A 25,228-nucleotide genomic window follows, 5' to 3' on the forward strand; every position below is an offset into this window, starting at 1 on the left:
TGAAAGTTGCTGAGAGTAAATCTTACATCGCATCACAAGAAAAATAACTGTGTGCAGTTATGGATGTTAATTAAACTTGCTGTTGTAATATAAAAAAATTATCCATTTGCTACATGATATGTATAGCTACAATTTGTTTATTTTGACTGCTGTATTACATCCCATGATCTGAATACACCATAAATTATCCTTTAAAAAGATTAAATGGGGTGGATCAGTTGGTTAAGCGTCTGACTTTGGCTCAGGTCATGATCTTGCAGTTCGTGGGTTCGAGCCCCGCATCGGGCTCTGTGCTGACCGCATGCTGACCGCTTGGAGCCTAGAGCCTGCTTCAGATTCTGTATCTCCCTCCCTCCCTCCCTCCCTCCCTCCCTCCCTCCCTCTCTCTCTCTCTCTCTCTCTCTCCCTCCCCCTCCCCCCTCACACTGTGTCTCTCTCAAAAATAAATGAACATTAAAAAAAATAAAAGATAAAATGGACAAGTAATCATAAAATCTCAGTGACATTCAACAGTAAGTATGTATTTCTTGCTCATATGTTGGTGGGTAGGCTGAGGCAGCTCTGATCATCTCAGCAGGGTTTGGAGCCAGGCCACACAGGTTTGATCCAGATCTGCTACATGGGTCTCATCCACTCTTCTGCTGGAAGAGGTCACAGCTTCTCAGAAGGAACAGAAACAAGCAGGGACTGTTTTTAAAAGGCAGTGTCACTTCTGCCCACATTTCATGGCCAAAGGCAAGTGCTGTGAGCATGCCCAATTTATCAGTGAGGCAGGAATCTCATTCCTCCTGTGGAGATTGGGAAACGGAGTGAACACTTGCTGAACAATCTTAGCCCAGTAAGATACGGTCACTTGGGTTGTATCCAGTGATGACTGCTTCAAACAGTGCTGCTGCCATGAACATTTTGAGTATGTCTCCTGTTGCACATGTTTAAGAGCTTCTTTAGGATGTGTGCCTAGGAGCTGAGCTTCCAGGCCAGAGGCGCGAGCATTTTCAATGTTATGAGGTAATACCAAATGGCTTTCCACGTGCTGTACCTTTCCTGCAGTGGATTGGTGTGTTGGTTGTTGCACTGATCCATCACTACTTTGGAATTTTTGTGTATATTTAACATACAATTGAATGATTTAAAAAGCATGTCTAAAAATTTGTCTGTGAGCTTCATATCTTTTCCAACCAACCACTACTGCAAGATGGAAGGTGCACTGTTCAGGCTACAGAACAGAGTGCTGTTTATCTTTTTGTCAGTGCTCGGAATCCACTAATGGCTTCAACTTGTGTTCCCTTGGCAGATTTGGTGCAAATGCCAAAGTTGTGCATTTCCTGGGGCGAATCAAACCATGGAATTATACTTACGATCCTAAAACAAAAAGTGTCAAAAGCGAGTCCCATGATCCCACCATGACTCATCCAGAGTTTCTCAACCTGTGGTGGGACATCTTCACCACCACCGTTTTACCTCTGCTTCAACAGTTTGGCCTTGTCAAAGATCCCCACTCGTACCTAAATGTGGTAGGTTCTGTTTTACCCTTTCCGGTAATTTAATGCTGTATTTTTTTTAACTTGATAGACTGGTAGAGGTAGAGTATTTAGTGGTATTTTACCCCAGGAGACTCTTAAATACAGAGAACAAACTGAGAGTTGCTGGAAGGGAGATGAGTGGCGGGATAGGCTAAATGGGTGAAGGGCGTGAAGGAGGGCACTTGTGGGAATGAGCACTGGGTGTTATGTGTAAGTGATGAATCACTGGGTTCTACTCCTGAAACCAGTACTACCCTGTATGTTAACTAATTTGAATTTAAATTTAAATAAATACATAAATAAAAATATTTTTGTAGAAAATTGTCCATCTTGGGAGAAATAGTGCCAGCAAAGATGAAAGTAGTAGATTTTGTGGCAAATTTCGATTAGATCTGAGAGCATAAGAAAGGGTTTTAGAGGTGTGTATATATATATATGTGCATATATATATATATGTGTGTGTGTGTGTGTGTGTGCGCGCGTGTGTGTGTATCTAATATCTACAGAATTCTTAGCTCATTGTCCTAAGGTTCTGAGATTATTCCTAAGGTTTAGATAGTGCCCTGTTTCATGCTTTAGATGAATGGACACTTTTTCAAAGAAACTGCAAACATTTAAATATATGTATTTTATTTTTGCCATCTGCTTAGAAGAATGTATTTTTCAGTGAACATTACAATAATAGGAACATGAAACAACAGATACTTTTCTAGGATTATTTTGGTTTGCTGTGTTTGTGCTCTTATGGTTACGTAGGATCTTGAAAAAAATCTTGTAAGAGGAAGATGACATTAACATTTAAAACACCAAACTACTTAGACTCTTCTGACTTTAAAAGTCTTCCTGTGAGGTTTATTCTTTTGGAAAAATGGGAAGAGGATGAGAAATTATACTTTTATGCTACATATTAAGATATAAAGAATAGAATTGAATGAGTGAATGTTAATCCAGTCTAATCAGTTAATTACCTTGGTATAATTATAAGAGGCTAAAAGTTGTAAGAGATCCTTTTATTTGCCATAGTAGAGATTTTAGCCATTTTACTTATTAGCACTTGTACCAATATATAAAATGGAGAAAGGGAACAATAAATAACACTAACATTCTTACCCTAATTGCTTTCTACGGACTATGAAATAATATTGGTACAATACTTGGAATGTTGCCTGGCACATAGTGCTTAAACAAAGTTAGCTATTATTACAGAACCCTGACAACTACTCTGTCAAGTATTATTGTTACTATGTTCTTTTTGTATATTAACATTAACTGAGGCCTAAAGAAGTTAAATAACCTCTGTTAGTTATATAACATACCCATCAAAAGCAGAACTGGGACTCAAATCTAGGTCTGCAAGACTGTTACCTTCTGACAAATATCATGAAGTAGAGAATTCTGGAAGAAACTCCCTGTATCATTCCTGTTGCAAGTGGAAGCAAAGGCAGGGCTAATCTAGGGTGAGGACTTAATGTTGCTTCAGCTATAAAATAATCTCCCGGAATCTGCCCAGATGCCTTGGAGTTCCAGTATATATAAACACACACATACACACTTACATATGTATAGCAACAAAAACCAGTAATCAAAAATTTCGTTCTACTGTTTCCTCCATTATAGAGCAGTACCTGTATGGTTTCATTCGCCTTCCTTTTTCTCTGCTAGTTCTAGTACCTTCTCACCTCAGAGCTTTTTGAAGAATAGCTTTGATATCCTTTTATTGTGCACTTGAAGTTAATTGCCTTTGTATAAGTCATGAGAACCTAATTTAACGTAGAGTAGGTTTGCTCCATTTCCTGCACATTTACCCTGTTGCTTCCACAACCCAAGGACTGAGAATTAGGAACCAAGGAAAAGAGATGGGAATGGAAACAGTTGATCCAGATTAAGCAAATTAAATTCACACATGCTACAAGATGAGATGCTTCTTGATAATAAGCTTCAACAAGCAGAGACATTTGGTGCATAGTCTCAAACAATTAAGCTCTCACGTTTCTAACCTGACAACTTGTGTATGTGGTGTGGCTCTCTGGTTAGGTCCTTTGTGAAGCTTAGACTCTGAGGTATCATTTTGTTTAAGTTCTCAACCTTTCAGAGCCCACACAGATCGAGAATTTATCGTGAGACTTGTGTTCCCTTGTCCATCCATCTTACACTTTCTAATGAACTGTTTGCAGCTTTCAGACTTGGTCTATACACTGGCTTTCTCTTGTGGCTTCTGTAGAAAGGTATGCAGAACTTAAACATTAACCCTAATTACTTTGTTCTCCCAATGTTTTCACTGAGTCCAGAAGTCTTCATTTCGTTAGGAAAAAAATCATATGACCCTTGTATTCCTGTGTCTTTTTTGTTTGTTTGTTTCATGTAATACTTTTCAGTTTTTGCTACTTTGCATGATAATTCATCCTGGCTTTTCTCACCTTCTTCAACTTCCTGCGTTCTTTTAAAACAGTCTGTTTTTCAGCTCTCAAGGAGTCTGATTATGCTCTCCTTTCTAGGAAGGTGTCTCGGGAGCCGTATCACATCTGTCCCTCGGGGAGATCCCGGCTACAGCACAGCCTTTTGTGTCCTCAGAAGAACGGAAGGAGCGGTGGGAACAGGGCCAGGCCGATTACATGGGAGCAGATTCCTTTGACAACATCAAGAGGAAACTTGACACTTACCTCCAGTAGAAACGCTGCCATTTTCCCATGGACACATCCATTTCACAGGCACTTGTTTCAGATGCTTAGTATCTAGAGCTGGGTTAAGCAAGGTCTGTTACAGTTGCTAGAAGCTTTGCTAAAATTAAAATTCATCAGATGAGGGGATTTTGCAGGACAACAGGTGAGAACTGGGCAAAAGTTGTGAAGTAGCAGTTCTGTTATGTGTGGACAGTGTTCTGCTTTTTAACCCTAGGCTTATTCACAGACGGTCAGAGATTCTTGATTTTGCTGACCTATGTGGTAAGGGAAACTCAAGCTATTAAATTGGCTGTATCGACTCTAGAAACGTTGCCAAGACAGGCTCTAAATCCGCCTCTCTTCAGAATGGGACAGGGTATCTCTCTCGTGCTTGCTTGTTATACCTTTGACTAGACCCACAATTTAGAATTGTCCAGAGGCCACCAGAGCGATTGTAATTGTGCTTACAGGTAAAGACAGCCTAGAACACTGCTGAGGGATTCATAAACCTATCAACAGATGGTGTTAACCCATTCTATTTCCTAATTTCAGTGTCTGAAGTTGTTCACCAGTTTTCTATGTACAGTTTACAGCATGCAAAAACGCTTTTGTTCAGTTCTCTGTATCTGTAAACAGCCATGTGTTCTCTGATGGTTACCTGCAGTGGCACCCTGTATGAAAATAAAGACTTCTTGCCATATCCTGGTTGTCTAAATAAAGGATTCCCATTCCCCTTGAAAAAAACGTATCAAGTAGTTTTTCATGAGTTTTGGAATTGGTCAGTGTTTTAAAAACCAGTGTAACACTTGACACTGGAATTGCTTTCTAGATATCTAGAAATATTTAAATATTGTGTTCTCCAGTGATGGTGATGGGTGTGATTGATGGAGGAAAGTGAGATCAGATGTATTTAATCTGTCACCCGCATTTTATGTCCATATTAAGTTGAGTATTCAGATTTTGGAAAATATTATAACACCAAATCATTATCAGTCTCTGAACATATTTGATAATCTTTCAGGACAGTTAGTACTGGAACCGGTGTCTTCATGAATTGAGAAGTATAAAGGATATTAATTAAATGTACAGATGATTCTAGGCTGCAAGGATGTGGCAAGCCAGGGAAGGGCAGGATCCAAAATGACCTTTATTTAATTTTTTTTAATGTTTGTTTATTCTTTAGAGAGTGAGCATGAGTGGGGGAGGGGCAGAAAGAGAGGGAGACCCAGAAGCTGAAGGCTCCAGGTTCCGAGTTGTCAGCACAAAGCCCAACACAGGGCTCGAACCCACGAACCGTGAGATCATGACCTGAGCTGAAGCCAGATGCTTAACCGACCGAGCCACCCAGGTGCCCCAAAATGACCTTTTAAAACCAATGTGAGTAATCAGAGATCATTCTATTGGGGAAAAACAAAAATACAGGAGAGAAGACCATGATGAGAAGAAACTTGAGAGCATTAATTGGGTGGAAACTGCAATGGCTTTTATGGCCTAATCAACCAAGGTTGCCCTTCTTTCTCCAATATCCTATGGGTTACACAGGTGAGCCCTATTCAATGTGGGTGTGAATGAATAGAGGGGTGTATGGAATTCTGGAGGCAAGCTGGAATTCTGGAGGCTGGCTTTCGGAGAGCTCCAGAAGAACCTGAGGACTTCCCTAAAATTGTAGAATATTAAATAAGTGATTTCTGAAGATAACACTACAATTATTTGGACTGGTGGAGAATGAGTTGCTATAATCCTCAAATATACAAAGCACTTTTACCAAAGATTTAAGTGCCTCCATGCATCAGGCGCTTTGATAGCTCTTCTCAAAATACTCCTAAATCCCAGGATATTTGTATGGGGGGGGGGGGGATTATCGAGATGTAACCCCATCATAAGTTGAGGAAGATGTGTATACAAATAAGGAACTGGTTTCCTGGCATCCTCCAAAGGTAACCAGTGTGGTTTTGGGGGGGATTATGTTCTAAGCATCATTATGAATTAATGAATTTTAATGTGGTTAGTTTCAGTCCATTGCAGTTGTTCCTAAAGATCTAATTGCCTTACCTTTAGGGTTTACATTTTAAGAACACTCCTTTTGCAACTGGTGGAAAACAGCTTGAATGAAGGACAAAAGACTTGATGGGAAGGACAGTTAGTTTACTGTAGTGGTCCTGGAGAGAGACAGTGGTAATGCAGCATACCTTTCACCAGGATGAAGGCAGTGAAGTCGCCGATGGCTTGGATGAGGAGGAGAAAGGAGGAACAGAAGATGAGGTGTTCGAGCAACTGTGTCTCCGACCTCACTGCTCCCTAAAACACTGGAAACTTAATTGTGAGTACAGTTTTTTACACCTCATCACTTACAAATTCTGATTCAGTAGGTCTTGGCTGAGGCCATAGTATCTCCGTTTCAAGTAACTACCAGGCAATCCAAAAGACTGTCCCAAATGACATTTGAGAACCACTAGATACATTGAGGTATTTATACCAATACAATAGGGAGTGAGGTTTTCAGCAGAAGAGGCATGAAGCGATGAGGTGATTGTTGCATAGCCGGGGGGCCACCTTCTGATTAAAGCCTTTCCAAAAGACAATCTCGGCTCTGTGAGTAATAGAGGAAACGTTACCATAAATAACATCTATAAATGTATTTGTGTAGCGTTTACCTTTTTAATGTCACTGAGACTTGGAGCATTAAGTAAGATTTGGCTCGTCCTTAAAATAGTCTGCTATGGTTTGCTTTTTCTCAGCTTGTTATTACAAATACACAAATCGATTACAATCTTTTTATACTTGGGTAAGTTATTTGATTAACTTATTTCTCTGAGTTTCAGCTGCTGAAATTCAATCTCCTATAAATAAAACTGTAAAAAAAAAAAAAAGCAAAAAGGAAAGAAAACTTACTGGGCATTTACATCTCAATTCTCATATCCTATGACATATATATAGTGTACTCATTTTGCAGATAATCAGAAAATAAGAGAGGTAAATACTCTGCAGACGATTTTGATTCAAATTTTTGTACTCCAAGCTCCATAGCTCTGCTCTGCTTTAAACAAATGTATGGTTAGAACAGACCCATGAGATCAGAGAAACCTCTATATAACCAGAAATACAAATGCCAGAAGTCTCTGGGGAGTAACACAATTTAATCGAACAGCTTTCATTTTGCTATAGGGATAAGGACAGTGGCTTGAAATAGGACTTGGGAAATACCTTTCACAAAGGCATTCCTAAATAGGCTGCTTGAAATTATAATGTAAAAATAAGTGGGTAAAACCCAAGGATAGAATTTGTTGTGAGTTTTGGCTGAAACAAACACGATTCAGCTTCTGAACATACTTTGTTTCCTACAACTCTCTTTATCCTGTTTTCAGCAGTTTTATGGGCCTAGAAGAGACACTACTTCTGTTAATAGGACTATGCTATAATATTCTGATGTATTCGGGGTCAACATTTACCTATAAGGGCAAGGGCTCCTTACACCTTCTAAGCAGTTCAACTCTTGTCGTCTACTTACTTATTCTGTATTCACTTGTTTCTTGATGTTCAGTCTCTGACAGTTACCATTTCTCACTACTGTTTGCCTACAATAAAAATTCTAGGAAGAGTCAAATGTTCAGAAATAGGGCCTTTGAATGCTAGTACAGTTAGCCCTTGAACAACACAGGTTGAACTGTGAGGGTACACTTATACATGGATTTTTTTTTTTTGGACGCAGTGTCCTGTATTTTATGATTTTAATAATTTTCTCTAGCTTCATTTTAAGAATACAGTATGTAATAGGGGTGCCTGGCTGGCTCAGTTAAGTACCTGACTCTTGATTTTGGCTCACGTCATAATCTCATGGTTTGTGGGTTTAAGCCCCACATTGGGCTCCATGCTGACAGTGCAGAACCTGTTAGGATTCTCTCTGCTCTTCCCCCCCCCCCCCCCCGCACAAACTTTATATATACTTTTTATACTGTATTTTTTTTTTATTTAATTTTTTTTTCCCGTTTATTTATTTTTAGGACAGAGAGAGACAGAGCATGAACGGGGGAGGGGCAGAGAGAGGGAGACACAGAATCGGAAACCGGCTCCAGGCTCCGAGCCATCAGCCCAGAGCCTGACGCGGGGCTTGAACTCCCGGACCGCGAGATCGTGACCTGGCTGAAGTCGGACGCTTAACCGACTGCGCCACCCAGGCGCCCCTGTATTTTTTTTTTTTTAAGTATGTGTTGAGTGTTATCAGTAAGGCTTCTGGCTAAGAGTAGGCTATTTATTAGTAGGCTAAGTTTTTGGAGAATCAAATTATATGCAGATTTTCAACAGCACATGGGGTCAGCACCATATACAGTTGGTTCAAAGGTCAACTGTATATGGATTTAGTGAAGCCTATTATTTTAGGTGGTCAAAGTCTTTCTGGCTCCTGGGTCCCTCCCTGGTTGAGATGAACAGAAACCCAGTCTTCAGACAACGAATACTGCTTTATTGTGGCCATGCAATAGGTAATCCAGATAAGTGTATTTTGGAACTTACCTGTAGCAAAAGAACTACAAGATTCAAAGCCTTTTCTTTTTACCATTGAGAAAAGATATGAAAGCCTCAAATTTGATGTGTGTGGGGGAAATCAAACCTATGACTCCATGTTTTTTGCCTTAATATTTTTTGTTTCCTGTTTTACATTGCATGAGAGCTAAAACTCTAAAAAGGCTTACATAACTTATTTTAAATAAGTATATATTGAAGGCTAATTAACTTGGAATCTGAAAGGATAAGCATACTATAGAAAATAGCATAACATGCATAAAAGTGTCAAGAGGCTATGAGAAGTCCCTGAACTAGGCTAGACAGATTTCTTTCCTTTATCTTCCAAGGATATGCCTTAATGAAGGTAAAGTACTAACTTTTCCATGCAAAGCTGCACAATTACACTGTAAAATCTTTTCCAGAGATCCTAAAATACCAAAGGTCACCTAGTAAGATGTGTAAAATGGCAAAAATAACTCGGATTATAAGAACATTTGTAGAGGATCAATATATCCTTTAAAAAAAATCTCCTTGTGAACAGTGGTAGAACAGCTTTAGGCTGTAAGACAAATTTGCCTACACAAAGGTCAGATCCATGCCTTTGGAGATTAGCTCCATGCTTGCTCAAGGTCTATAATTCATATACAAAATGAATGGTTATCTTGGGGCCCCTGGGTGGCTCAGTAGCTTGAGAGTCTAACTCTTGATCTCAGCTCAGGTCATGATCCAGGTGGGATCTGTGCCAAACGTGGAGCCTGCTTGAGATTCTCTCTCTCCCCCCGCCCCCCCCGTCCCCCTGTCCCTCTCTTCTGCTGATACTTTTTATAATAAAAAAATTAAATGTTTAGCTCCTTACTTCATCTGTATGTGCAAGCGGCCTATTAGGTCTCCATCTCTTTCACTAGAATGTTTCTCATGAAATACTTAATTTACCTTTTCTTTATCAACATACTGATACCAGGGCAAGATTTCTTTAAAATGCTACAATGTACCACTAGGGAATAGCCCTTCCCTCGCCTAACAAAAAGGATAAATTAAGCATTCAGGAAGCTTTATCCTGGTTAATTTTATCTGCCTTTATTTTTAATTAACTAGAATGTTGAAAAGGCAGCAAACTTACTGAAAACCTTCTTGAAATATTCATCTCTCTTCAGTAAGTGCAGCACATACTTAACAATATATATACTCTTTGATGACTCTTAATATCCTTTCTGGTCCCATTAAATAGCCTCTTAGAATTGAGTTTCAACCTACAAAGACCTGTCCTAGAATTTTTTCTTTTTTAGCCATCAATCTAAGCAATCATTTTGACATTTGATGGCCTTCTAAATGAAGTCCCAATGTAACCTTAGTTAATACAAACTTTTGGACACTTGGTTCAGGTTCATGAGGGTGGCCTATGCCATATATATTGAAATACAAACATTATTAAAATTGTATTCCTTTCCTATAGAAATCAATTTTTATATTAAAAGTAGAAATGGGTTTAAATTTGTCAGGAGACTCTTGATCAGAAAGGTTGAATAAGGAACTGGAAACCTCTCATTTTTTAGGGGCACCTGGGTTGTTCAGTTGGTTAAGCATCCAACTTCCACTTAGGTCATGATCTCAGGGTTCCTGAGTTCAAGCCCTGCATTGGGCTGTGTGCTGACAGCTCAGAGCCTGGAACCTGCCTCAGATTCTGTCTCCCTCTCTCTGCCCTTACCCCACTCGTGCTCGGTCTCTCAAATAAACATTAAAAAAATACCTCATTTTAATCAAAAACTGAGAATAAGTCCTTTATCCTTTAAAATGGAATAAGTTATTATGGCTTCATATAAAAGACTACTCTCCCTTATAAGAAGTATGAATATATTAATACGGGAAGATAACCTGTCTGCTTACAAGGTTTCTAATCAAGTTTCCCCTTTGAAGTAGGCATTACTGCAGGGAAGCGTCTCAGTCATTATTCACAGCTACCAGTATTTTTGGCTCTTCTTATTCACAAGTACTGCACAAATAAGGTTCCACATTCCAGAATGTAAACTTGTAAGGAAGGTTACTACACACTTATTAATGACTGAGGGAAAACTGTATTATGCCTTTTGCAAATACCTTAAAGTTAATATAGCTAAAAACTTAAGATTGAACATTTGAGTTCTCATTAAACCAAACATAAAATTTGTCCTCGTATATTTTTTTAAATGTTTATTTTTGAGAGAGAGTGTGAGCGGGGAAGGGGCAAAGAGAGGGAGACACAGAATCTGAAGCAGGCTCCAGTCTCTGAGCTGTCAGCACAAAACCGATGCAGGGCTTGAACCCATGAACCGCGAGATCATGACCTGAGCTGAAGTCAGACGCTTAACCGGGCACAAGCTACCCAGGCACGCCATCCTATTTTTAATGCATCTTCCAAATCCTACTGAACAGAACTTTCGGCAAGTACCATAAAGAATGTAAAAAATACAAAGCCTTTGACTTCTCCCGACAGAATATACTGCTTGAAGATAATTTCATTGGTACTCACTAGTAATAAACATTTTCTTGATTTACTATTTCAATCCTAGATTAGGCAAAATCTACAATTCAGAGTGCTATGCTACTGATACCACTATACATAGGTATTACCATACCTCTTTTCTGGCAGATGAGGAAATAAAAAGACTCGGAACCGATGTTTTAGAAGATCAAGACATTTAACAAACTTTAAACACATATACACTCTGATTTCTAAACAAGAAATGGAACCTAATTGACCAAAATAAAAAAGGTGGGAAGAATGAGGAAACTAGTTATTCATAGTACTTTTTATGTACTGTCAGTAAAAAACACAATTGTGTAATATAGATATCTTCACAGCATGAGATAAATTTTCTTCAAAGAAGTCACCAAAATTATGGCACTGAAGCCAATTTTTAAAACTTTTATTGATTTTAAATTCAAAACAAAATCCAGTTTGAACCACAAAATTCAGTTTGAACCACAAGTGGGAATACAGTGTGTTCAAGATATTTCTAAAGCTATTATTCTACATAATGATGAAACAGCATTGAATAATATGAACTTTTCATTCCGGTAGTTTATAGATTTTCTTAGGAAGAATTAAATTTTTTAACACCACTTAATAGGACTTCACAAAAAAGATATTTTTTAAATGACTTGCCAAATTTATCATTATGAGTTTTAAAACAAGTCTATAAATGGGTAAAGAAGCAAGCAAAATCTTCACTTTTATGTTTGCAAGGCTCTGCCTTTATAAAGCAAGAAGAGTAGATTATGTATTTTTTGTTGAAAACTTTTTGTACTTAAATCTCACAAGTGTGTTGGCACTTAGAAATCCACATACTGTATTTCATCAGATTCTGATCAACCTGATTTTGTGTAATGCTAGTTCTACAAGGTACAGAAATTCCCCATTGCTCCTAATGCCAGGGGACTAACCCGAAGTTATTATTCCACTCTTATCTGTGCAGAAAAGTCTGTTGATCTTTTAACCAGCCCTCTGCCTTACCTGATGCCAAAGAGAAAAGAGACTGGAAAGATTCTTGCTGCCCTTGGAGCAAGAGACAACACAGGGAGGGGAGAATTTAGCTGTTGATGGGTTTAGCACATATCTAGATGTATGCCCTGGAACACAACACTGCCTCCAAGATCCTCTTTAAGTCAAGTCATTTCTTAACACTATAAACTATATGGTGTTCTTAAGTCTGTATCGTCAAACAGAAGCTTCTGTTACAGTAATTAATCTGTCTCTGGAGCAAAGTTTCTTTTAAGGAAAAACACTACTGACTACCTAACGTGATTGCCAAACGTAGAGCTTGTTTTAAATGTGACTCAGAGTCCTCTAGAATGCCGTGGCAACTACTGTGAGTCTGCTTATTAACAAAAAGGAAGAAAAAGAGGACTAATTTTATAGATAAGTGTAAGGATGAATTACTGAAGTTCCAAAATCAAAGTCTGATTCTAAACACAATAACAAAGAAATTTTTCCATTCAGGATTAAGATGTCTTTAAGAGTTGAAACGATTTTGGAGGTCATCCAGCCCAACTTCCATCCAGATATCACGCCTCTCACATATAGTAGTCTTCTGAATTATAAAAATTTATAAAGTTATTTTTTTAAAAAAAGCTACATAAATAAAAATTATACATATAGAAATATCTATTCAGCAATGACATAATTTAAATATTCAAATCAAACTGGGTAGAATTGGTTACTTCTCACCCCCACAGACTGTATTTACACACTAGCACATCAAATTACATTTAAACAACAATAGTACTAACTGGACTAAAATGGAGAAAAAGTGTTCTAACACAGTCCCTAATATTTTCATAAACATAAAACTGCAAGTCACCAATGTGAATTGTATCTCAAACTGCCAAAAAAAAATTGTAAGTAACTTGCTAACCTGGAATTAGGTCTCTCATTTAAGGTTTGGTTCTGGAATGTAAATACGGTTTTTCAAAGTAATAAAATCTCTTGTATATAGTCTATACATACTAACTGTTTACAGGGACTGTGAATCTATATAGCATCACAAATGGGAAGCTCTAGTGATTAACGAATTATGTCCAACACAGAAAATAACTCTTTATTCAATCAAAAGTATAAAAGGTTTGACCTTATTTGAAATATGAAAAAGCTGAGTACTTGAAAGATATATGAAAATACTCAGCAAAGATACTATGAAAAATTGAAAAAGTAACTTTTTTTCTCAAAAAATTATTTTAGGCCACAGTATGTAACAGAACTTATTGCTATTTGAAATATCATTAAAAATAGGTTCATATATAGAAGAGATCATACTTTACTAATATAAAACGATATGCTCCTTTTAGAAGGCATACTCTCTAGATCTCATTTCTAAAACTCTGTATTTTCTCATTTCCAAAATTTCTGTATATATCTAATCAAACTGACCTTACCAAAATCCCACAAATTATAAATCAATTAAAGTTCTGATCTCATTAATTTTAGCTTGTTTCATTTCATTAGCATTTGTTTTTTTAGTTCCAAAGGCTCCAGCAGCAAGTTCTCTCTTTGTGTTTTGTATTTTCAGCATATTTTCTTCAACAGAATCCTTCACAATGAACTTTAAAAAAGAAAAAAAAAATGGTAAGTACTTTTAGGTTACAATATTTAAAATCTTCAATGTAAAAAAAATGAAAATTAAGACATGATAAAATCTTGGTCCACTATAAGGAAATCTGCTTTTCTACTGTATTACAAAGCTTTTAAAATTGCTCAATAATCTATTATAAACTATTTAGCTCTTTTTTTCTCAATATGCAGTGAGTATATTCAGAACATGACATAGTAACTACAGCTGAACACTGCTTTCCCTCATCACTAAGTATGGCTTTCTTGTATAAAGAATATGGCTGTAAGCCCATAAAGTTACATCTTTACAACAGCACCATAGCAAACCTATAAGCAAACTTTATAGGCAACTCTGTAACTGGAATTAGCAATATAAATTTAGCATTATATTTAAATAGCCAAATGAGATTTTCCAAGAAATGGAATAAGCCTTTACCTGGTTTAACTTACAATCTGAAAAAGTTAAAGAGAAAAAAGATGCCTACTAAGAAGAATTTCTGATAGGGGCGCCCTGGGTGGCTCAGTCAGATTAAGTGTCCAGTTTTGACTCATGTCATGATCTCATGGTTTTCATGAGTTCAAGCCCCATGTTGGGCTCTGTGTAGAGCTCAGAGCCTGGAGCTTGCTTCAGATTCTGTGTGTCCCTCTCTCTCTGCCTTTCTCCCACTCATGCTCTCTCTCAAAAATAAAAAAATTAAACATTTCTGATAAAAACCTTGATTAAAAAATATCCTCATTAACCTACAAATAAATGTCCTCAATCTTAAATGTATCCACTAGAACTTTACCAAGTACAGTACACTTAAAACAATAAAAGGAACAGGTCAAGAATGATTACTATCACTACTACTATTCAACATTGTGTAGAGATCCCAGTAACTGTAGAGAGACATACTAAATTCTTGTATGGGAACACTCCTTATTTATAAAGGAGACCATTCTCAAATTGATCATAAATTCAATAAACCCCAAAAATTTCTTAAATGGGATCTGGTAACTTATAAACCCACAGTTCAATTCAAGAGTAAATAATCATATTAACCAGTCCTGAAAAAAAAAGGGTTAATGAGAACACTTTGTCCTGCTAGTTATCAAAGCATACTTTAAAAAACCATAATAATTATTAAAGTGATATTGTCCTGGGATTAGGAAAAGAAATTAGTGAAACCGGAACACAGGAACAAAAGTCCAGAAAGAGACTCACGTTAATATATATGAACTCGTTTATGATAAAAGTGACATTTCAAATAAGGAGAAAAAAAGGATATACTTTAAAAAAAAAAAAAAAAAGATGGAGCACACAGCTCTTCATTTGAAAAAAGAACCATATCATGACTCCTAAAAGATAAGACATTTTAAAAGAATATGGGAGGGATTTGTTTTTAAATTTGAAGATAAATTCTAAGATCTTAAAATCCATAAGGTATTTTTAAAAAGCTGACCTGTTTTAAAATCATAAAAAACACAACTAGTTCAAAGGAAAAGCTTGATAACAAACCATCTGCAATCTACCTAACAAATTTTAAATCAGACTGTACAAAAGACTCCTTTATTTTATAAGACTATATTTGTACTTCATGAAAACTGGGCAAACACCAACCAATTCACAGAAAAAAATATTAACAGATAAGCGAAATATACTCAAAGTCTTAGGTATACGTAAATTGAAATGGGACTTTTACAAAAATTTTTTTTAATGTTTATTCATTTTGTGAGAGAAAGCATGAGCTCTCGGGAGAGGGACAGAGAGAGATAGGGAGACACAGAATCTGAAACAGGCTCCAGGCTCCGAGCTGTCAGCACACAGCCCGACGTGGGACTCGAATTCATGAACCATGAGATCACGACCTGAGGTGAAGTCCGATGCTTAACCAACTGGGCCACGTAGGTGCCCTGAAAGGGCACTTTTTTGACCATCATGTAAGGAAAAATTTATATCATTAAGCCTATTTTGAAAACTTGAAAGCTGTAAGAGTTCTAAATCCAGAATTCTAGTTTCCTTAACCTATCCTGAAGAAGTACTTTTATGTAATATAATGCCAATTATGGCACTGTTTTTATTAGCAAAACAGACTAAAGAAATTATGATGTATCTATATGCAGATGTTAAAAAAAAATGGCTTTGTAGGGTCATCAAATACACAGAAAGCAGAAGGTTGTTTGCTGAGGGCTGAGTTTCAAGTTGCGATGAAAAAGTTCTGGAGATGGATGATGGTGATAACTGCACGACAGTATGAAAGTAAGTACTGCCACTGAACTGGACACTGAACTGAATATTATTTACTTCAACTATTTTTATGTATACTTTACTAGTATAGGAAAAAAAAGAATAGGCTCTATATGTACTTATATGGTAGTTCCCAATATATACTGCTAAGGGAAAAAAAAGTATGGTCCCATTTACCTTAAAAGAAATTTTTTAAAGGAGAGATGTATACATACAAATGAATCTATGTAGAGAAAGGGACTTTGACTAACATGTTAAACTACTGATGGTGGTTTCCTCTAGAGGAGATTAAAGGTGATCTTCATAAATTCTGCAAACTTTTATAATAATATATTCATACTTTTTTTGTGTAATTTTAAAAACCAAATCAACTTAATTTTAAAACACATGGCTTAAAAACTCACTTTTGTGATGATAACTTCTTGCTTCTGGCCAAGTCTATGGCATCTGTCAAAGCACTGATCTTCAGCAGCTGGATTCCAGGCCTAACAAGAATATGAATGGCTTTATTACCACCCTGATCTGTGAGTTTTCTGCACATATCCTTTCATTTCAGTATTACTCAGTCATCTATTACTGACTCAAATTTCTCTGACCGAATTAGATACTGACATAAATGCTCTGGGAACCCCACCCGCTCTGCTACTATGACCAGCAGCTACTCTCCATCATTTCACTCCACTGCTTCTAGTATCCAATAACAGTGCCTGATGCATAGAAAGCACCCAGCATTAGTATCTTTTCTTTTTCATTTTGAAGTTGATCTGTTTAACAAAGGAAAAAAAGGTTACACATCCTCTTAAATGGCTTAATTTACATCAGAAAAGATACATAATTGGGTCCATTTATGAAAAAAAGTTTTCTTTTTGCTGGTTTTTCTTTTTTACTTCCATTTGTTAAAAGTCCTAAAACTAAAGGCTCTGTTGATGTAATTTTTTGTATCTGTATTTGAATGTGACTTCAAAATTGAACTGAAAGTAACATTAAACAAAGGCATTCTCATGGAGACTTTTTTTTTTTTTTTAAAGAGAGAGCTGTGGAGAGGGGCAGAGGGAGAGAGAGAATCTTAAGTAGGCTTCATGTGGGGGCGGGGGTCTCCATCCCACAACCCTGGGATCATGACCTGAGCTGAAATCAAGAGTTGGATGCTCAACTGAGCCACCCAGGCACCCGTTTGGGAACTGTCTTAAAGTGAAGAATAAAACAATGAAGCGAAGAAAAGAATAAACAGAAACATACAGAGTTCTTCAGTCTAGAAATACAGGAGTCAAATGGTTTGGAAATACTATCATGAACTATCAGTGTAGGGATCATTAAATTTTAAACTATGGGATGATTCTTGAAGCTGAAAATGGGGTATTGAGGGAAAAGTAACATTTACACAGCAAAGTACTATCTGAAAATTAAACAAAATCATAAATGCACATGTAAGTAAGTTTATAGTAGGATTCATACTCAGGCTGTTACTTTCTTCTATTTAAAGTTCCTTTGAGCTCTAGGGAAAAGGAGATTTTACTACTGTTGTAATCTGAGTTTTGGGTGGTTTTTGTACAGAAATCAGATTTTAAGGAAATATTTAGCTTATGGTTTTCTAAAACTGATAATCATATTTTGTATATATTTTGTATTTCACAATTGGACATGCTTAGAAACCGTTATACCAAGAGCCCAAGTAAAATATTCTTTCTGTTGTATTTTATCTAGGAACCTTCTAATGAGCTGACAATATATGTATAGTATGACTACCAGGAATCTAAATTTATCTCATGATCTAAAACTGACAGTTTTCATTCTCACATGTACTGATGAAGGAAGGTAATTAGCTTTATCAAAAGTTCATAATCAAACATTTAAAATACACCTTAGCCCTTATGCAATATTCCATGAAAAGGTCAAAGATTTTCATGAGTTATTTTCCTGGAACGTGGCTTCCATTTCAAAGTTAGAAACATTTAAAATGTTCAATGAAAATCAATCTATGAATTACTAAAACATTCCAGAAGTTTTTGTAAACTGATAAAAGAATATAGTTTTTGATCATCAGTTTTATAAAACTATATTTGGTATCAACCTTTTCCTTATCAGGTATTAAGATTATAACGGAAGAAAAAAATAATTTGGAAATCTGTCCAAAAATCATCTTTTAAGAATATCATCAGGTTAGTTAAAACTCTAGCAAAGATTTAAGACTTGATCCACAAAACTAAGGCAAGAAAACACAACAGACCACTGCCATCCATGACATTAATGTCTGTGAATGCCAAAATATGGCTCTGGCTAGTATTGAACTGGGTGGGTGTTATTACCCTCAGGTGAGGAAAAAGTCTTGGTAAGAGGTGCGTTCATACATAAACTAGATGGCCTAACCAGAAGAACTCAAATTTGTAGATCAGTAAACTTGGTTATGAAATTTTCTGAGTTTCAGGCAACAAGCTCTAAAACCACAAATCTCAAATCTATGAATCACAGAAACAGCAAATAGGGTTGCCTCTAGCCCAAACAGTAACCCAGTACAAATTAGAAACTAAATTAGTCCAGAATGCCTGCAGCTCAAACAGCCTCTTTGAGCAATTAGAACAAGGTGCTGCTCCTCTGTGGATGTTCTTCCTAGGTCAGTTTAGTGAGTAAAGTTCAGCCTGAATTTTAGCTCCCACTCTACAGCTAAACCTATATTATATCAACCACATGTGACTGCACCCTATTAGATGCCAGAATTTATCCAAAATATTCCATGAATGGTATTAGTTTCTAAAATTGTGATGCTGGACACCTGCACCTGAATCACCTATGGTCTGTATTAAAACAGCTTCCTGGGTTACATCTAAGAACTCCTAAATCTCTGAGGATAGAGGTCAGAAATTACATTCCACCTCATTCTTTGCACATTAAAAATTGAGACTATTAGCACCATGATGGTAGCTACTTTGTCTACCTTGTTTAGATTCCTAGTGCCTGTAAGACTCCTTGACACAACATAGGACTGCATTATTTGTTGGCCAAATGGATGAAACCACTACATTAAAAGCATGACAGATAACAGAAACTAATTGCATATATATAGAAGTAGAAAACTGCAGCACACAAATTAAAAACATGGACTTTGATGGGCAAGTTATTTTACTTCTCTGTGCTTCAGTTTCCTCACCTGTAAAGTAAGGACAGTAATACATTGACCTCATAGGGATATTGTGACAATTTCATTTGATATATGTAAAGTGCTTAAGAAAAAGCCCTCAATACACATTTACTAAGTTATCATCTATTTTTTTTTTTAATTTTTTTTTTTTCAACGTTTATTTATTTTTGGGACAGAGAGAGACAGAGCATGAATGGGGGAGGGGCAGAGAGAGAGGGAGACACAGAATCGGAAACAGGCTCCAGGCTCTGAGCCATCAGCCCAGAGCCTGACGCGGGGCTCGAACTCGCTGACCGCGAGATAGTGACCTGGCTGAAGTCGGACACTTAACCGACTTGCGCCACCCAGGCGCCCCAGTTATCATCTATTTCTAAAGTTTGCCTCAGAGTTTTCACAATCAATTATAACTATAAAGGTATTTACCAAACAGTTCATTTTTTAAAAAAGTTTAAAATCTACAGAACTACTTACTGGATCCATTAAAAACACACGAGAAGCTGCAGAAAGATTTAAACCAACTCCACCTGCTTTCAAAGATAGAAGCATTATAGTTGGAGATCCTGCTTCAGTGTTTTGAAAACACTGAATTGATTCAACTCTTTTCTTCTGTGCCATAGAACCATCCAAACGAGTAAACACAAATCCAGAGGCTCTAATGGAAGGACAAAAGAGACAAGTAACACCTTCTATACTATTTTAAAAACATGTTAATTACAAATTTCATTCAACCAATTCTTCCACTCATTTATTCTGACAAATATTTACTAACCACCAGTCAGTATTTTTTCTGATAAATTCAGGACTTATCTTTAAAATCCTATGCTCCCAGGAAATATTGTGACTCTATCATTTTACATAGATGAAATGACTGTAACTGGTAAGACAATTATTTTTTGCTATCCCTATCAAAACACATAAAATCCTTTTACTCAAAGTGAGAAACAATACTGAATTTACCTGAGTGGTGTTTCTATTAAAGACAGGAATGTTGTAAACTGAGAAACAACTAAACTTTTTATGTTGGGGTTCTTCTTTCTTAAGTCAATCAATGCATGCATTAGTGCATTAATCTGCAAAAAAAATTAGAACACCTGTTGGATTCCATTTTGAATAGGCAAAATACATATAATTTTTTTATTAGGAAAAGAAAGGCCCTGCCCCATTATTTCCCTAAAAATGCAAAAGTAAAAGACAATGTTTTTAAAAACACTGAAAAAATGCACTCATAAGCTGAAGCTTCTTTGCTCTCAAATGCACCACTAGAAAATTAAAAAGTTAACACTAACAGAGCATAATATTTAAATGACAGGATGAAAAGAATTATCTTAATAAATGGTATCCTTATATAAATGTAAAACAAATACTCAAATATTTGCCCATGTATATTTTACCTTTGAACTGGATGTCCATTCCATATTAGACTTTTTTTCAGTGTCACATGCCAATTCTTCTGGAGGACATTCTAATAAACTGTCTCCATGTATATCATTTCTGCATAAAGGACATTTAGCATGTGGCTATATAAGAAAAGAATAAGATATGAATGAAGCTTATCAGAGGAACAAATATCAACTTACCTAAAATTTTTTATCAAGTTTATTTGAGAGAGAGCAAGTGAGTGCACGATGGCGGGGCAGAAAGAGAATCCCAAGCAGGCTCTGCACCATCAGCACAGAGCCAGACATGGGGCTCAAACTCACGAATCGTGAGATCATGACCTGAGCTAAAATCAAGGGTCAGATGTTTGACCGACTGAGTCACCCAGGTGCCCCAACTTACCTAAATTTTTAAAAAGCATGGTAAATTCTAAAACCTTAATAGCTACCATTTTATTAGACTTTTTAGATTCATCCACTTGAGATAAGTCTGTACATGCTAAACTCCAGGCAGATGTAATGTTCTAATGTGTCAAGTGGGACTGGGTAAAAAAAGGAGCAAAAAGTATGTCATCTTGACTAGCAATAGGAGCTTGAAACAAATATTATAATACAGTTTACCCTTGAACATGGGTATGAGGATTTTTTTTCAGTAAATACAGTACGGTACTATAAATGAATTTTATGATTTTAGTATTTTCTCTTTACTGTAAGAATACCACATATAATATATAACAAAGATATGTGTCAACTGTTTATGTTATCAGTAAAGCTTCCAGTCAATAGTAGGCTATTAGTAAAGTTTTAGGGCAGATTTTCTGCACAGGGGGTTAGCACCCCAACCCCTGCCTTGTTCAGGGTGAAGTGTACTATTTGCAGACAAGTAAAGAAACCAGAAATAATAGTATCTTGAACCTAACTACATTACAGCACACTAGTTGAAACTCTTCTTTAGGAAAAAAAAAAAAAAATTTCTGGGGCACCTGGGTGACTGTCGGTTCAGTGTCCAGCTTTGGCTCAGGTCATGATCTCATGGTTTGTGAGTTTGAGCCCTGCATCAAGCTTTCTGCTGTCAGCAGAGCCCGCTTTGGATCCTCTATCCCCCTCTCTCTCTGCCCCTCCCATCCTGCTTCTTTCTCTCAAAATAAATTTTTTTTCCTTTTTAGATGGCTTACAAAGCTAGTCAAGACCTGTTAAATCCTATCAGGCTCATTCAAAGCAATATTTTTTGTGTCCATTTGTACCAACACAAGCTAATAAACAGTCTCCAAAATAACTACATACCAAATACTATTATAATAAAAAAGACTGTGAAACTAAAACAATGTTAAAAGTCAGTTTAGTGGTGTTAGCTTTGGGGAGGAGGGAGGAGGTAAATGATTGAAAGGGGACACAGGGAGACCAGAGTAGTAGTTAAATGAATGTGTTTACTTCATAATTCACTCAACTGCACAATCATGACTTAGGCATTTTTTCCTACTAGTATACCAATAAAAATGTTTTAAAAAAAACTCTACCTCAGCTGAAGAACTGCTTAAAGGATTATTCCACTTCAAAAATTCTACCATATCTAAGAATCTAGACCTACCTTATCCAATAGCCAATAAACACATGTGGCAAGCCCCTGAAATGCAGCAAAGGCAAACTGAGATGTGCTGTAACTGTACAATACCACACTCTGAACACTTAAAGTAAAAACACGTAAAAATCTCAATTTTAGATATACTGGATAAACAAAAATGTCACTAACTTCACCTATTTCTACTAGAAAGTTTAAAATTACCTTTGTGTCTCACATTACTGATCCATTTATTGGATAGCAATGATCTTAATAGTAGAACTAGGATATTAACTGTGAACATGCCTCCAAATGTGTGGTGTCTTTTTATGTTTAAAAGGAATTATAAGAAACAGATTACCTATAAAATACTAACATAATTAACCATAAAAGGTGCACTAGTAAGTCTAAGTAAATCCAACTCTTTACAATCTGTTGGACTTCGGTTTTCATTACACTCAAGACTGACTAGTGCACCATTCCATCAAACACTGACTCTGTACCTAGCATAAACTAACCTGCTCGTTCTGAATGACTTGGCAAATACAGGGCTTACAAAAGACATGTGCACAATGTGTTATGACAGGAACCGTTAAAGAATCCAAGCAAATTGCACATTCTTCATCAGAACCTGAGCTCAGAATTAACTTCATCTTCCTTATTAACTTCTTTCGTAGTTCTTCAGGTGTATCATTTCCTAGAGAAAAGGCTGAAAAATTAATTTCACAGCAAGATTTGTAATATGACTAGACAAGTTAATCTTCCTTATATGGGGAAAAGTTTTGCTCGGGTAGTCCTTATTTAGGTTTTTTCTATCATAGGCAAAAAGCATGGTTTAAATTAAAAAAAAATTCAGATGCTAGAATAGTAGCTAACCCACATAATATACCTTACACAACAGCATCATTATAGTCTGCACATACTACCACAGAATAAAAAGCAAATCCAATTTGTCACTGTTATCTGTCACTGGAAATCCTGGAAGACATCATTATTACTCCATTTCATTGGTAAGAATTTGTGGGTATATTCTTGAGTCCTATTCTAAAAACAATGTTCATCTGATGAATAAGAAACTGTATTTAGGTAATATGAAAAATTTCTCATCCTGATTTAAATATCCCTAACCAATATAATAGTGTAAACCAATCACATCTACTTACCTGAGGGACCACTGGAAGACACTGCATTCGTAAGAAGATGAGTATGACAACAAATCTGCCGCAATCTAAGCAAAAGACCCAGGACATCTGCATAGTGTGCAAGGACAGTCCCTTCATTAAAATACCTAGAGATAAAAATGTTAAATATTATGAAGGCCTTTAAACAATATTATTCCCTATTCTAAAATAGTGGAATAAAAATGGCATTGTTCCCTTCTTCTCTGGAAATCAAAACAGTGGAAAACAGAAAAGCAAACCACCTTTAAGAAATAAGAGACTTGTAACAATGAAGCAAAATATATGAGAAATGGCTGCCAGTTACAATAGAAGTTGGATAGAAGATACCGAGAGAGATGACTGCAGATCTCAAACAGACCTGCCAGAGCACAGTTCTTCAAAACAGATGGCACAACCCTTAGGGGAAAATCAACATGTTTCATATGCAAAAACAGAACAGGGTACATGGCTGTGGTCTGAACTTCCCTGGACAAGTGTTATACCAAAGAGAGAAGACCAGCTAAATAAGGAAATACAACAGACCTACTGTGTTTACAGAAAAGATTATGGGCATAAAATTCCATATTACAAGGAATCTACAGCTTCTGATCTCTGTTGTATAAGCCCAAATAAAACCTAAAAGGCTCATATATAACCCTGAGTCATAACTTATACAGGGATACTTTCTACTAGTCTGTGACATAGCTATGGCCTTCCCCCTTCATATTAACCTCTTATAAATAGTCCAGAAAGAACTCAAGACATTCAAATATAATAATCAGCAAAGAGCAAGGGACGAACAAATGGCATTGAAAGAAAACTCACCAAAAAAATGTTGCCACAGAGCAAATAAAAATTATGAACCAGGATACTGCCATGATTTACTATCATGGCAAAACAACAGATGAAAACTGAGGTGGTACAGTTCAGAAGTGTGAAAGAGAAAAGTGAACCATCAGAGAAATGAAAGCCACATTGAAATCAGCATAAAAGAGACAAGCCACGGACATAAACATAAGCAAGAATGTGGGAAACAGAAAGATAAAAAATAAAATTAAACAGGGGCGCCTGGGTGACTCAGTCTGTCAAGAGTCCAACTTCAACTCAGGTCATGATCTCCCAGCTCGTGGGTTCGAGCCCCGTATCAGGCTCTGTGCTGACAGCTCAGAGCCTGGAGCCTGCTTCACATTCTGTGTCTCCCCCTCTCTCTGCTCCTCTCTCGCTTATGCGCTCTCTCTCAAAAATAAACTTAGAAAAAATAAAATTTAACAGAAAGATATAAAGGATTAGAATAAAATGATACCAATGGAAAACAAAAAAACATCTAAAACATACAAAGATAAAAAAATGGAACAGAAAACAACATTTAAAGAAAACTTTCCAGGAAAAGGAGGAGGTGGAAAAGCCCAGAATCTACAGATTTAAACAGTATCACATGTTCCAGAAAAAAATCAAGAGAGGTCTTGGTGCTGGACTTTAAAGAAAAACCTAAAATAAAATCAGGGTTTTCAATAGAAACATCCAACAGAAAATACAGCAGGGCAATGACAGGTTTCTGAAAGAAGAATGGGTAATCCAAAAATTATATACAATCACATTTTAAGTATATTAAGGCAATAGAAGAAGTACAGCTTAATGATTAGGAGCACAGACTCTAGAGCTAGACTGAGTTGAAAACCTGGCTCTGCCAATTTAACTGTGAAACTTTAGGTAGGTTTTTCTTTTTTTTTTTTTTTTTTTATGTTTATTTTTGAGAGAGAAAGACACAGAGCATGAGTCGGGGAGAGGCAGGGAGAGAGAAAGACACAGAATCCAAAGGAGGCTCCAGTCTCTGAGCTGTCAGCACAGAGTCTGACATAGGGATCTAATTCACAAACTGTGAGATCATAAGCTGAGCCGAAGTTAGACACTTAACTAACTGAGCCACCTAGGTGCTCCGGGTAGATTTTTAACCTGTGTCTTCAGCTGTCACATCTTTATGAGGTATGTATTATTACCATGACAC

At 36.6% G+C, this 25,228-nt stretch overlaps 2 protein-coding genes across 10 annotated transcripts in view; one reads left to right on the forward strand and one right to left on the reverse strand.

The window, feature by feature from the left end:
• The window catches only part of GYG1 (glycogenin 1), a 75,925-nt gene extending 70,994 nt beyond the window's left edge, over positions 1 to 4,931 (forward strand). For 2 of the 4 annotated variants that reach the window (XM_086674500.1, XM_025914153.2), the window contains exons 6-8: positions 1,295 to 1,514; positions 3,698 to 3,748; positions 4,019 to 4,931. In XM_086674500.1, coding sequence (XP_086530626.1) covers positions 1,295 to 1,514; positions 3,698 to 3,748; positions 4,019 to 4,192 — 445 coding nt within the window. In that variant the 3' untranslated portion in view covers positions 4,193 to 4,931. The remainder of the gene's footprint in view (positions 1 to 1,294; positions 1,515 to 3,697; positions 3,749 to 4,018) is intronic. The other 2 variants (XM_086674501.1, XM_025914154.2) reach the window with 1 other exon arrangement.
• A 6,639-nt stretch (positions 4,932 to 11,570) lies between these two features.
• Positions 11,571 to 25,228, reverse strand: part of HLTF (helicase like transcription factor) — a 52,020-nt gene continuing 38,362 nt past the window's right edge. For 2 of the 6 annotated variants that reach the window (XM_086674499.1, XM_086674498.1), the window contains exons 19-25: positions 23,227 to 23,351; positions 22,582 to 22,760; positions 20,521 to 20,646; positions 20,087 to 20,199; positions 19,601 to 19,781; positions 16,398 to 16,478; positions 11,571 to 13,758 (exon numbers count right to left, since the gene is read on the reverse strand). In XM_086674499.1, the coding sequence (XP_086530625.1) occupies positions 13,606 to 13,758; positions 16,398 to 16,478; positions 19,601 to 19,781; positions 20,087 to 20,199; positions 20,521 to 20,646; positions 22,582 to 22,760; positions 23,227 to 23,351 (958 nt within the window). In that variant the 3' untranslated portion in view covers positions 11,571 to 13,605. Of the gene's footprint in view, positions 13,759 to 16,397; positions 16,479 to 19,600; positions 19,782 to 20,086; positions 20,200 to 20,520; positions 20,647 to 22,581; positions 22,773 to 23,226; positions 23,352 to 25,228 lie in introns of all 6 variants that reach the window. The other 4 variants (XM_086674497.1, XM_086674494.1, XM_086674495.1 and 1 more) reach the window with 3 other exon arrangements.

Source organism: Puma concolor, chromosome C2 (assembly GCF_028749965.1).
Source record: "Puma concolor isolate L17-30 chromosome C2, mPumCon1.1.hap2, whole genome shotgun sequence".
NCBI lineage: Eukaryota > Metazoa > Chordata > Mammalia > Carnivora > Felidae > Puma > Puma concolor.